Genomic DNA, 13,784 nt, shown 5'->3' with positions numbered 1-13,784 from the left:
CATAGCAGCCAGCAGAGGTTGTTTTCTCAGTGCATTCTGGGATGGAGGTCCCATGAGATATAGAATAGTGGTTAAACAATTAGTTATTTTATTAGTAAATTCACTCATAAAACAGGAAATTATCCAATGACAGTTGAAAGTTAAGTTATTTATCAAGCCAGAATAACATCATGTTCTAACATGATAACACATGCATCTATCCATCCATACATACTTTTAACCATCACCAGGCTCAGATGAAAATAATTGTTGTTAGAGCCTTATGGATGGTTAAAAGTATGTGGGGATGGATAGATGCCTATGTTATCAGCACTGTGGAATGATAATCAACAGCTTTTGTTTGTTACTTATAGATAACTGCCTTTTTTCTAAATTTCTTAAGCAATGCTGTTTCTGATAAACAGCCATGACCACAAAACTGCAACAATCTGTGAGGTAATATTTTCTGAGATGAGGAGAATGCAACTACTATCACTCCAGGGCTTCTCCCATATATTGTCATTTCCCCCCACGTTCATAATTGATGTAATTTAACCTTTGTTTTCATCAGATCATCTTAACTTGCACAGCCCCAGCCTCAGTGTGACTGTTTAACCTTTGTTGTCGAGGTTTACTGTGAAAACCCCTCTTCTAACTTTGGTGTGACCACATGGGCACTGCATGATAGTTAAAGCTCAAAGAGAGTCAACAGCAAAGATTGGAAATTCCACATTTCTGTGGCCACCAAAGTCAATAGCTGATCCTTACACAGAGGGCAACATGTCCAAAGGCATTGAATTAACTTGTTCACGTCTTACAAACAAAAAGATGAGTGAAAACACAAACTTCACTTGACACTTAATGTTTCTGATGAAAACTGAGAGGACAATCTCTTTATAAACTAGAATATTTACTATAAATCTATTAGTAAAAAAATTTTTTTTTGCCCTTTATCACATTTTTTAATCACTGCTGAGTTTACTTGTTGTTGTTTACTTGGTTGAAAGTGTTGCTATATAAAGAAATCTTTTTTTTCTGTTGCAATCCCAAGTCTACATTGAGATTGATCTTGGTAACCCTTAGACAGCCAGACATGGCTGTGATAAATACTCTCTGCTGTCTTTATGACCATGTGAAAATAGCGTGTCTGGTACCTTGAGTCTAAAGTCTCCATACAGATGATACAGAGGCGTGGGGAGCATAAGGGGAGAAACCCTTCAGTGATGGGAGTGGAAAGAGGAATCTCTCTCTGACCTCTGACCTGGAGGTTTATAAAGGTCAGAAATCTGCCTGTGTCTTGCTCTAATTCAGAGAAAAAACTCCTTGAGAAAGACCCTGAAATCAATTGTAGCTCAGATTTACATAAGAAATTCCTGAACCTGCCTGATTGGGTGTCTCATAGATCTCTATGAACTACTGCACATATAAGTGAATGAGATGGGACTGAATACATATATTCCAGGTGTTGGATCAACCTGTGTTTTTGGAGTTGACAGTGAGAGAACAGAGCTCTGAGGACAGAAGACTCAGTGCTTAACTTCAAACCATTTTGTTCTAGTTTTGGATTAAGGAATAATATCCCCTCTAGGGGGCACAAACATGGCTTTCAACTCTTGAGCTTGTTAATAAATAAAAACACGTAGTCAGGATCACTTTCAGCAGTGTGAAAGGATCAGCTCACAAAAATTTAAAGTAGTAAGGAAGAGTTAAGTTCACACATTACTGCCAGTCGTTAAAAATCCTTCCTGATCAACCCCCCTTTTTCTAGTCAACTCCATTTGATGTTATTAAGAAGAGCATGTTGTGATGTTTTTAAGGGTAATGTTTAACCCACAGCTGAAAATCAATAAAGCAAATAAGCTTTAAAAATAGCATCTGTCAACATGTATAGATGTCAAAACAGCAACAACTCTGACTGAGACAAGGATTAAAAAACCTATAACTTTTACTTAAATTTAAAGAAAAAGATTTAAATCTTTTGGCATGTTTCACTTAACATCTTTAAAACTCAAGACTTAAACATATATTGAAATCTTCAGTGACCTCTAATTGGGAAAAGTGTTTTCTCGCATCAAATGTATTTTGGTCAGATTTGCACTGATGTCTTACACTGTAACACTAAAGAGAAAATGCTGTGACCTCATAGTGTCATAAGAAGTTATTTAATTTCTACTCAATATATAAGGTGTCAAAATGCCATCAGCTAAATCACATCAAATCAACTTCTGACACTCACATTTAATAACACTGCAAAACACAGTCCAAAAATGACAATGTCACAATGTCAATATGCTCTATTTTCTTCTCCCTTAATGATTGGTGGTTTAAATGTTTGAGTGTTTTTTTACTCTTGGGTACACAAATGTGTTAGCCCAAAGAAACTGACTTTTGAAATGGAATTTCAAAAGTGAAATACCAAGTACTAGAAATCAACAGCTCCTACATGCTTCAGGTGAAAATGTAAAGAATCCAAGTGCTTGACTATAAGCCTGTTCCCTAAAAATGTCATCATTTGGAAAAGTTAGGAAAAGTTTGACTTGTTTCAGAAATTATGTCTTTTTAATAGATGCAGGACTAAAACAATCTTGCCTTGATTATTTTATTATGGGATATCCTGGTCATGGAGTAGTGTCAGAGGGTTTAGGCAGCACTGCAGTGAGTGATCTGAGTATCATCTCTGACACCAGCAGGGGTCCATAATGTTTCTCAAATAGCAGCTGAGGCAACAAGCTGAGGCATCTCAACCATGAGGCCCATGCAGGCGACACTCCCCTATCAGCTGGATGGCAGCCAGATCAAATTTGTGCTGATTGGTTGGCAAGGACATTCACTAACTTTTCATTGGCTGCTTGAGGAACCATATGACAGAATATGCAAATTGTCTCTATGTGGCAGTTGAAAGCCCAGAGTGCTGAGCAAACCCGGCATTGAAAGGCAGGAGAGCAAGAGTGAGGTGGAAGAAAAGGGGGAGTGACACAGCATGCTCTTCTAGAAAAAACTGCCATACAGATCTTGAAAGTCAGAGGGACTGAACAGTTTTAAAACACTCTTTCGCCTTGGGACAGTTTATTTCTTTATTCCATGAGTGCTGCAAGGTAAGGAACATAGACAAAGTTTGTTCAAGGTTTTGCAGAAGTGACGCATGTCATATACAGCTTAACAAATATTTGAATCACTTTGTGGTATGCATGATTTTAATTCCAAGCAGAGCTTAAATTTGAATTCTATATAGTTGAGCCATTATAAAACCATGTATATTTTGTCAAAATGGGACTCCGGCTGCTAATGCAAAGTATTGGTATCATGTTGATTGCAGAGGCAACAAGTTTAATCAACACTGAATTATTTTAGTCAGTAGAGCTTTTTTTTTTTTTTTTTTAAAAAAAAACTGCATACAGTAGTCACTGTTTTAATCTCGCCCCCTTTCTCTTTCTCTCCCCACAACCCACACATTTTCTCTCCCTCCCTCTTACTACCTCCCTTCTTCTCTTCCCCTCTCCCTCCCTCAGCGTGCTCAGGTCTTTCAGCCCATCAGCAATGCCTGGCCCAGTAATGCCGATGGATGTGGCTATGAGATTCTACATTAGCCACTCTCCACCTCCTTTGCGAGGTTTCCTCAGCTCCTATGAGGAGCTGCAGAGGGCCAAGAACCGGGTCAACCAGTCCACCACCCGCAGCCACAACCAGCAGCTCTACAAACCCCTGCGACCCTGCCTCAGCAGCCAACAGAAAGTGGTGGATGATGGCAGCTGCGTCAGCTGGAACAACAACAGGGCTGGCAAGAAGAGGGTGGTGTTCGCTGATACAAAGGGCATGTCGCTCACTGCCATACATGTCTTCTCCAAGTTTGACGATGAGCCATATCAAAAGCGTGGTGGGGGAAGCACAGAGGACCTGCAGTTTGACATGACAGACCTGGAAACAGCCACAATGGATCTAAAGATCAGCTCAGTGCGCAGCCTGGCACTAGACTTTAAGCAGCCCTCAGCCGACTACCTGGACTTCCGGAACCGCCTGATTCAGAATTCAGTCTGCTTGGAGAACTGCTCTCTGCAGGAGCGCTCACTGACCGGCACAATCAAGGTCCGGAACATTGGGTTTGAAAAGTCAGTGCAGTTGCGTGCCACCTTCAACTCGTGGGTCAGCTTCACAGACATCGAGTGTACCTTCATGAACAACGTCTATGGCTGCCAAGATTCCGACACCTTTGCATTCGTTCTGGAGCTGCCAGCCTATGTCCCACCACAGAATCGGGTTGAGTTCTGCATCTGCTTCAAGGTCCAGGGTCAGACCTTCTGGGACAATAATGATGGCAAGAACTATGTCCTCAAGCATGTCGGCTTGAATGGAGAGGACCTGAACAATCTGACACACCCAACTTCTGTTGAGCAGAAGAAGCCTTCAGAGCAGAAAAATGGGGGTATGAAGCTGCTGGAGATGGAGTTCGATCAGTTTGGCAGCCCACGCATGTCCAACGGACTCTTTCCTGGTTGGCAGAGCTGGGGTCAGATCGAGAACACAGTGCCTTACTGGTGAGAACATCAGGATGTTTGCTGAAATGGCATTAGAATAAGATAAGACACTGACAGGGCATTCAGTATGAATCCAGCTGTGGAGTTTGAGCTTGGGCTGGCTCTCAGCCAGAAACTAAACTGAAGCAAACGGCCTCTGCTTTTTTAGTGGAGGAAGTGCACAAACCAGACAGAGACCTAACTGTAATGTGCTCAACTGACCTGCTTTTTGATGGTCATTTGGCCTAAGAGACTTGAACTGTGGTTGGCAACCTAGGGATATATGGGGGAAATCTGTTGTGTGTCCTCTTTTGTAAAATATTAATGTGCCTTCTTAGAGTGCCTGTCCACTAAAATACAGTCTGTCTGTATAATCCACAACAAATGTTAAGCCATTTCTGAGGGCCTGATGTATTGGTTAAATATGCACTGATTGAGATGTTCCTCTCAATGTGATGTCTGTCAACTGAAGAAGCGGAAATGAAGCTGATTATGTCCTTCATATTGAAGGGAAAGTACGGGGAATGCATGGCGACATAATGCTTCTCTACTACAGGAAACACAGCTGATTCATTTCTAATGAAAAATGCACACTAAACTTTAGCACCTTCAAATGAGAAAAAAAATAATTAAACATGATTCAAAATTGCCTTAATTTTTTAAAAAATTGAGTCATGCAGCCCTTTCTTTCCCTCCATGTAAATTGCACATGTTTGTCTGATGGAAAATGTTTGGCTGATGTAATTTTGAGATAAGTTTGTTAAGAGACTGAGCTGCTATTGACAGATGTGTCACAAGAGAGACTCTGCATGTGATTGGTTGCCTTGAACAGGAAAGAAGTTTGAAAATTTCTGTGGTTATGGTATGTCAAGAGAGAAATGGTGTAAATACGGAATGTTTGTATTTTAAGTGCGATTCTGTGATGAGTGTACAGTATGTATGGCTGGAGTTGAGATTTTTCTTTTTTGTTTGAAACAATCTATGTATTATTTCTTTCTCACTGTGAAGAAAGGTCTGTACCCAAGCATTTTGTGTTTCACTTGAAGGTGTGTGTTGTTGACATGCACCATGTCAGTCATGTATTTCCCTTTCTGAAATAAATGTCTATATTTGTGCTAAAGTAGTCACGACTCCTGAGCCCTTTGTTATAAATGCTGCAAATGTTATTAACTATTAATGAATAACTCATCAAGAAAAATAAACCACCATATATTAAATTACATATATTCATTTTTCAATATGCACACATAACAGTCAAAACTATACTGGTAATTCAGTATTTTTTATCGGTTCCAGCAGGATCCTATTTATATTTCTCGCTCCTACAACACCCTCCCACTGTGCAATTCAATATAAGGTATTAAAAAAAAATTCTAGTTGACACAAACAGAAACAAACAAGTCATTTGGGGTCTCTGATGTCATTAAATGTTAGATTACATAAGAGTTGTTTGTAAACACAGGAGCAACAAAACAAACAAACAAACCAAAAAACATCCTGTGTATACATATATTTGAGTAAAATGAATAATTCATGTGGATTAGGGTTCATGTGCATATATGATGAGTGGGTGGGCCTTTATCTACCTCAACAAGAGTAAAAACAAAGCCTGAATTTGAGGAATTAGAGATGGGCCTTTACTTCCTTTTATTAGATTTATTATTATGATGATGCCTATTATGTATTAGAATTTTCCATTACAGTACCCTCACAGTATTCTTAAATAATATATAAGCCTATTTATCGTTATTATGATTTACTGTTACTCCTGTAGGTTTAGCACCTACATTAACCTCCATCTGTTTCACATTTAAAGCCTGACAGCTGTTAGAGGAGGAAGTATCTCCTTCCCTTGAGGTCTTTTATTGTAACACATCTGCAGGAAATGATCATTTTCAGAGACAGCTTCACATTTGATTGCACCAAAGTACAATCATATCAAATGAAATATGGTAACTCACAGTTTTACATGACTACACTGAACTGATGTGTAGCCATGTTAGTAATAGGTACCTATAATCTTGTTATCCCTTGTTATTTGTGCACACAGACAAATTAATTTCAAGACCCTCCTATTATTATTTTTTAATTTACTCTATAGTTTCAAAAAATCAGTTTCTTTAAACACACAAATACAAACACACTTTCCATTCCAGAAATCAGGTTAAAGGAGATTCCAGTCTTGTAACAATGTGACCAGTCATCAGTCGGTCAGTTTATGTTGACCTACGTGATGCAGTCATGGACACAAGCAGCACCACTACTAGACATAAACTCTTAGACATGTATACATTTCTCAGATACCCAATGCTATTTGCAAATACATCCGGCACACATAATTCTTTATCATGCCCTTAGCATGTATGACTTATTTTGTACAATTAATAATGCAAAAACCTTCCATTTATTGTATATTTGGAATGAGAGTGTACACAGAAAGCCACAGTTGCCTGAGGGTATTTTTCTTTTGCTTTCCTCATTTCAATGACTGTTCATACTGGATTCATATTCAACAGGAAGAATGCTCACTCCCTCTCTTTGGCATGCAAAAAGGAAAGACCTCAGGCTGGAGCAGGATGACCTTCTGGAGCTTGGAAAATTCCTGCTTTATCAGAGTTTAACTCTTTACTTGCAGCCTTAGCTTATGTCTCTGTCATTATGTCTCTAATATAGGAAGAATCTTTACTCAAAGCACTTTGCAGGAGCATGACAAAACAATGTCATGGGTCATAAAATGGTACTAGGAGTTGATCTACACGGTTGTAAAATATGGGCCTTGATTTCAGTTTTGTTCATGTCCATAAAAAGTCATGGCAGGTCATAATATTTCTCCAAACATGGAACAACCTGCAAAACTTAAAAGATCCTTTAGTTTATACATAAAAAAGAAAGTAAGAAATGAAGGCATAGGGTATTTTGGCATATTCATAAGATCATCCTTCCTTGTACTGACAAGAAACTGAACCATTAAAATGATATTTTTTGGGGCAAAAATAATTAAAGATTTTAAATGAAAGAATACTTAGTAGAGGTCTGTGTGGGGCATACTGTACACGTTACTGTATGGGTGCTAGCTTTTCATTTTGTAACAGTTTGTGGGGTAAACTGTATAGATCCCAGTTTTAGCTTCAGATGTGAATTTGTCCTCAGGGACCTCTTACAGATCACCCTACTGCTCCTCCAGTTCTCACTGTGGGGTTTATCATGTAAAATTGAAAAGCTGATCCCACATCAGCTTCAAAAGACAGCTTCATCCCGAACTCAACGTGCCCTCAGGCTGCAAGCTCATCTCCACCTGCTGCGCGATAGGACTGCATTCCTTCAATACCTGTAATTTCCTGACGGATCCCTGTAAACAACCCCTCTCTATCCAATGCTCTTCATCTCTCTGTTTCTCATTCCATTCACATTATATACATAGGTTTCTGTTTGTACAATAGCATTCACTGCCTTCCTATTTATGCATGGCCTTCTCTGATTTCCGTTTCTTTCTTTATATTTCCTGTTTCATTTAATTTCTCCTTTCTGTCTTGATGTCACTCAAGGTATTTCAACATAATAAAGGAAATTCCAAGTCATTTTACCAATAGTGCTGCCATACCCGCATTACCCCCCTTGTCTCACTTCAGTAGTTTCAACCATCATTTCCTTTAGTTATGTTAACATCTTACTCATAAGGTAAACTGTAGAGCTATATAACAATGTTTCAGCATGGCAAATTAAATATATCACTTATTTTAATGCAGATATTAAAAACTGAAGAAATGTACCTGAACTGCAAACAAAAAACCAACAACAACAACAACAAAAACACTCTAATGCAACTCCATGTTAGGCAACTCAAACATAATGGACACATAAAGCTCTCTGTACACTGCCTGCTTCATGTTGGACGAGATGTCAGTCAACAATAGTGCAAGTCCAACATACTGGACCAGCAAAGAGCGACTTCCAAGGTGCAATAATTATTAGGTGAAGGTAAAGAGTGGTACAGTAAAATGGCTTTTCCACTGAACACATTGTTTCTGTACATCAGGTGTATGACAGCATTTATATCATAGACAGTTACCAAAGATAATTTCTTCTTCCAATTTTGAAATTATTTTTTTAAACTATGGTTAACAGCAATGTAATATGCAGCAGTTTGGGGACTGTTTAATTGTAGACCAGGTGTAGATCAGACAAACCACTGTAAATGATAATATTATTTGTCTTATCTTATCACTATACTTGCCAGCTTGGTTTCGATCAAGAATGAACTCCCACTGTCAAATCAGAAGTGAGTATTCTCCTTGCTTGTCCATGATACAATGCATTATGATGGCCTTTAAATGACAAAGAACAAAGTGCCATTGCACTGCATTTAGCACCATTCATCATTACAGTGCAGAATGCTGGCAGGAAGTGCCAACTGGTAAAAAGATGTGGTGCACACCAGACCAGCTGACTTTCATAAACCACAAATTTCAAGTAAAGTATCACTAAGTCTAATGATTCATCTCTTGAAACATAAATGTTAAATGAGTAAAATATGTGTTTACACTTATTTATCATATAGATTCTCTTGAAGGAAGAAATGTGCAGCCAAAGTCACGTGTAGTTTGGTCCAGTGCTAGTCAAACATTAATGGAGGCCCGGCTGCATACAGAAAATGACTGGGCCGAAATGATGCAATGAGGATGCAAAGACAGAAACCTCCCATGCAGTGATAGTAAGGTCACAAAAACAAATCCAAGCCTGAGAAATTTAAACGGGTTACACAAAGTCATTTGAGGACAATTAAGATTCTTTATTTACTTCAATGCTGCTCCTTTAATTCTACAGATGTAATTTTCATAAGCAACAGATTGGGAGTAAACATACACTGAAAATAATTAAAAAAGGTGAAGAAAAACACAAAAAGCTTATCTGGACAAATAATATTAAAAATAAAAAAGTAATTACAAATTTGACTGTTAACGCCAGTATTAATCAGGTAAGACATGGAGAGAGAGGAAAATCTAAGTATTAAAGGATATATGGAGTTGAAGTCTCTGTCAAAACACAATAACAAATATAATAAAGAGGGGATACACAGCATGCCAAATGTGCATAGAAAACAGTATGTTTGCGTGTGCCTGTGTGGAAGAGAGAAAGACACTGAAACATTAAGGAAACCACAGCTCAAAGTACAGGAAGAGTGACGCTAGATCTGCTTAATCTATTCAGATAAGTCCAGCCAGCAGCTGAAAATTCCCAGCAAGCATGCCTGCATGATTCCCTGGAACATGTAAAAAAAAAAACCTGATTAACTGTACTGTTTATTTCATTCCATTTAAGGAGACTAAAAGGTTTAATAGTAATTCTTTTGAAAGAAATGTGTCATTTATTTTGACTGTCCTCCAGGAAAGTTATTTGAGAAACTACTGGGAAAACAGTCTGTTTTTACTGTGTTAAATAGTGCCAACCAAAAAGATTATATTAACACTGAAAAATTAATGTGGTGATAGATTATTGATGTGAAATGTATACAGAGCACCTTTACTTATATATAAATTATAATATAAAAGAATTGTTGTGTTCAGTAAGTTCACTAACATGGGGGACAGACAAGCCTCAGCAGAGACACAACGTGCTTATTGACATGAAAACAACACATCAGAGGGTCCGAACTGAATGAACAGATGTTCTCTCCCCCAAAAAAACAAATAAAACCGACAGCAATGTGTTTTTAGCACAAAGACAGAGAGAGAGAAAAAAGGAAAACCACGTGACCAGGTTGATGTTGGTGTGTTGCCCTTGTTTGTTTTGACAGGACTTAACATTTGTACTTGATATTGAGGTACATAAATGTGTGTGTCTGTGTGTGAGTGTACTTGTACAAATGAACTTACTATTGATGTTCTTTTTAACTGTGTGTGCGTATGTGTGTGTACATGTACATGTACATGTATATGGCTTGTGCTAAGTTGAAGGGTCAAAGAGGATCTTTCTCTGGCACATGGCCACATAGATAAGGAACCATGTGGGACAGGTGGTATTATTTTGAGTGTGTGTTTGTGTGTGCCATTGTTTGTGTATTCATTGTGTTTTACTAGCTTTATTGATTGTCCTGTATTGATCATTGGGGGGGTTTCACTGGGAGGTCATATACACGTGTATGAAATCAAACACTTCTCCACATGCTTAAATGTACATGTGAACACATACACACCAAAGCCCAGGCAGCCATCCACACAAAAGCACAGCTGCATGACTGCACAAAGAATTGAATCAAAAGAATGACTAGAAAAATTTTTCCTGCCGTTCAACATTCACATGATGATTTTATCCTGAGTGACAGTGGGTGAGGCTCTCATTGTTTTCCTGTTATGTGCAACTCCACACCTGGAAAATAATAAATACTTGCTGTAGTATAATTGCCTTCCAAACAGAGTAACATGTTAATACACCTACCCAGCAGATCATAGTTATGTAGCAATAAGCTAGATATGGAGATTTTTTTTTTCAGCCTTGTTTACTCCAAAAAACAAAAAAGCCAGAAAAAGAAAAGAAGGAGCACAAATGTTGCTTTTGACTTAATTTTAATATATACAGACAGGTGACATGCCATGAGCTGCCAGAACAGCTTCAGTGTCTTGGAACAGACTCTACAATTCTCTGGAACTCTGCTATTTTGATGATCGTTGTGAACATGTTGGTCCAAAATGTCGCAACTGGATAGGAATCTGGTGATTGTGAAGGCCATAGCACATGATTCACATCATACTCATCAACCCATTCAGTGACCCCTTGTGTGTCATGTGGAGGCATCTATATTTGCTATATTTCTCCACTCATTTATTCAGATTTTTTCCTTTAATTTGTCACCTGTCTATATATGTAACCTGTGGATCCCAGGTTGTCTTACACCAGTAGAAGTGGATTTGCACAAATGAAAGGGGAGAGGGAGTTGCAACTGAATCAGTGCCTACATATCTCATAGTACTAGTACACAGCTGCAGTACACAATTGTGTTCTGCCTTTATGAACTGCATAATTTAGGCATTTTTAATATCATATGTCTGATATAACATGTCTGATACTGAGTCTGAATAGTGGGATGTTTTGCTAACATAGGCAAGGCCACACGGACACCTAACGAGACATACCACGTGATTTATATTACAAGTAATGGCATCTTGGGTCTTAATGTCAAGGCTTGTGTGTGGATGATTGAATGTCCTGCAATGATGTGTAAATGCATTGAGTACAGTGATCACATTTGTAGTTTCCATCCCTAACAGTGACAGTAAAGGATAAGGACATCAGACGTACATCAGTTATGTTATCAAACACAATAATATCCATCACTGCCAGAGCATATAAACCCAACACTTTTGTGAAGTAACACATAAGATTTAAAGAAAAAAAAAGTTTTGAAGAATGTGTGCATAATTTTTCAATCGCTGGAATGGTGAAGTAAGAAAAATGTGGATTTAGGTCAAAAATGATCAATCATAATACGTATAGGGAAAATCCTGCAGCACTGATGCTGGTTATGCAACATGTGAGATCTTCAGTTTACTGTGTGTAAAATGATATACATAGATGAAACACTGAAATATGGATTTGTCTGGGAAACAGTCCACCAGCAGAGGTGCATTTAGAGTTTTACAGAGATTTTCTTACAGTCTTATAGTCTTTGCTCTGCTCTGTCTCGGCACAAATGTTCTGGTCTGTTGTGAGAAGGAGGAGTGTAACGGTGGTTAACCAGGATGGAAATAGTTTGTGAGCTGCTCGATGTAACAGAAGATCTGTGTCTGAGCTGGAAGGCAGTTTTGAGGGCTGCCTGTACATGAGACAGACATGTATGTATGTAAGGAGGCATAATGAGTCAGAAATACACACACACACACACACGCACATAGAGCAGATATTATATGTAGCACTGGGACGTGATTCACGAGTCATGTCTGACTCATGATATCCATTAGCTGTTATATGGTGCTGTAAGATAATGTAAGGAAAATAATTTAACGTTCATTTGTTACTGTAAAAGACATGGCTGTGTTAATCATCAAGATTAACACTTATGTGTGATTAACACAGATTAATCTTCTGGGGACCATGAATATGCACAGTAAATAGTTTTAGGCTACAATGTAATGGACTAATTCAAGAGCAAATTTTGACCTGATGGTGGCGCAACCAATATAAAGAGACTTATCAGAATTCTCAGATGCATATCCTTGGGGAACCATGATTTATGTCATGATCCAAATCATTCTCCAGTGTGAACTACACACAAATACAGTAGTCTCTGTCTATGGTGTTCAGGTGGGAATACTTAAAAAAAAAAAAAAAAAAAACAGCAAACAACAACAAAGACCTACTTGTTTCCATCCTGACACTGCTGGTTTCATTGCAGAACCTGCATGGGTGTTTTCTGGGCCTAAACGTCATGGCTTTACTCACACCAGCACATTAACAACTGTTGGGTACTGATATCTGAATTAGGTATTGCCTCAAGTTTGAAATCTTTTGCTTTCAAGAGACAGCAGGAAGGCAGAGGAGGTCATGAAACAGGAGAGAAGTTTCAGACTGGGATCCTAAGGCAGATTTGTAGGACTATATGTGGGTTGTGGTATTGACCACCACACCAAATTTGGGTACAAAGTGATGTTTCAGTTACCAGATTAGCTCTGCAGAACTAAATGTGCCTCTGGTGCAAGTGAGAGCAAGCCCTGTGTCAGAGTTTTATATGTGCTGTGAGTTTCAGACTAAGAGTTTTCCTGGCTATACTGTAGCGTATCACACATTGTAAAAGAGTTATGCATTTGGTTTGTGGGGAGTTGCGATTGGTTCTGACTTTAACAAGGATCAGTGGGAACTGCTTTGTTTCACAGAAGTAGCTTTGTTTGCTCCTGCAAATGTGAATACATTATGATCCATTTAGAGCTTGATGAAAACTGCCTCACCCAACTTTATCAGCCATTACATCTGATGCAAGCCTTTTAGCTCAGTCCATTTCTGCCCCAGATGAAAGCGGAGTGGGTGATTGTTGCCCAGTAGCGAGCTGCTCCTCAAAGAGCTTCTTTACAAAAGTTCAGTTACATAATGCTGTAAAAAGAATGTGTAATGGCATCCTGTGTTTAATAAAGCTTTCCGTCCCGTCAGCCATTCAGCAGCACTTTATCAAATGGAATAAACAGACGCGCACTGCCTGGGAGTTGTTTATTCCTGCTGCTTTTGGTTCTGCAGCAGCAGAAACACTTTCTGTCTAAGGACTGGTATCTGATCTAAACAGCACAAAAGCAGATATGCACATGCAGA

General features: G+C 38.6%; 1 protein-coding gene across 1 annotated transcript; it reads left to right on the top strand.

Annotated features, from left to right (window-relative positions):
- Positions 1–2,886: 2,886 nt before the first annotated feature.
- ppp1r3ca (protein phosphatase 1, regulatory subunit 3Ca) lies at positions 2,887–5,613 on the top strand. Its single transcript, XM_018660810.2, has 2 exons — positions 2,887–3,074; positions 3,489–5,613. The coding sequence occupies exons 1-2, from the start codon at positions 3,061–3,063 to the stop codon at positions 4,513–4,515; spliced, it is 1,041 nt and encodes a 346-aa protein (XP_018516326.1). The 5' UTR covers positions 2,887–3,060; the 3' UTR covers positions 4,516–5,613.
- The last annotated feature ends 8,171 nt before the right edge of the window (positions 5,614–13,784 follow it).

Source organism: Lates calcarifer, linkage group LG16_LG22 (genome assembly GCF_001640805.2).
Source record: "Lates calcarifer isolate ASB-BC8 linkage group LG16_LG22, TLL_Latcal_v3, whole genome shotgun sequence".
In the NCBI taxonomy this organism is placed as follows: domain Eukaryota; kingdom Metazoa; phylum Chordata; class Actinopteri; family Centropomidae; genus Lates; species Lates calcarifer.
Note: the sequence above shows the minus strand (reverse complement) of the source record. Positions and strands in the feature narration are given on the sequence as shown.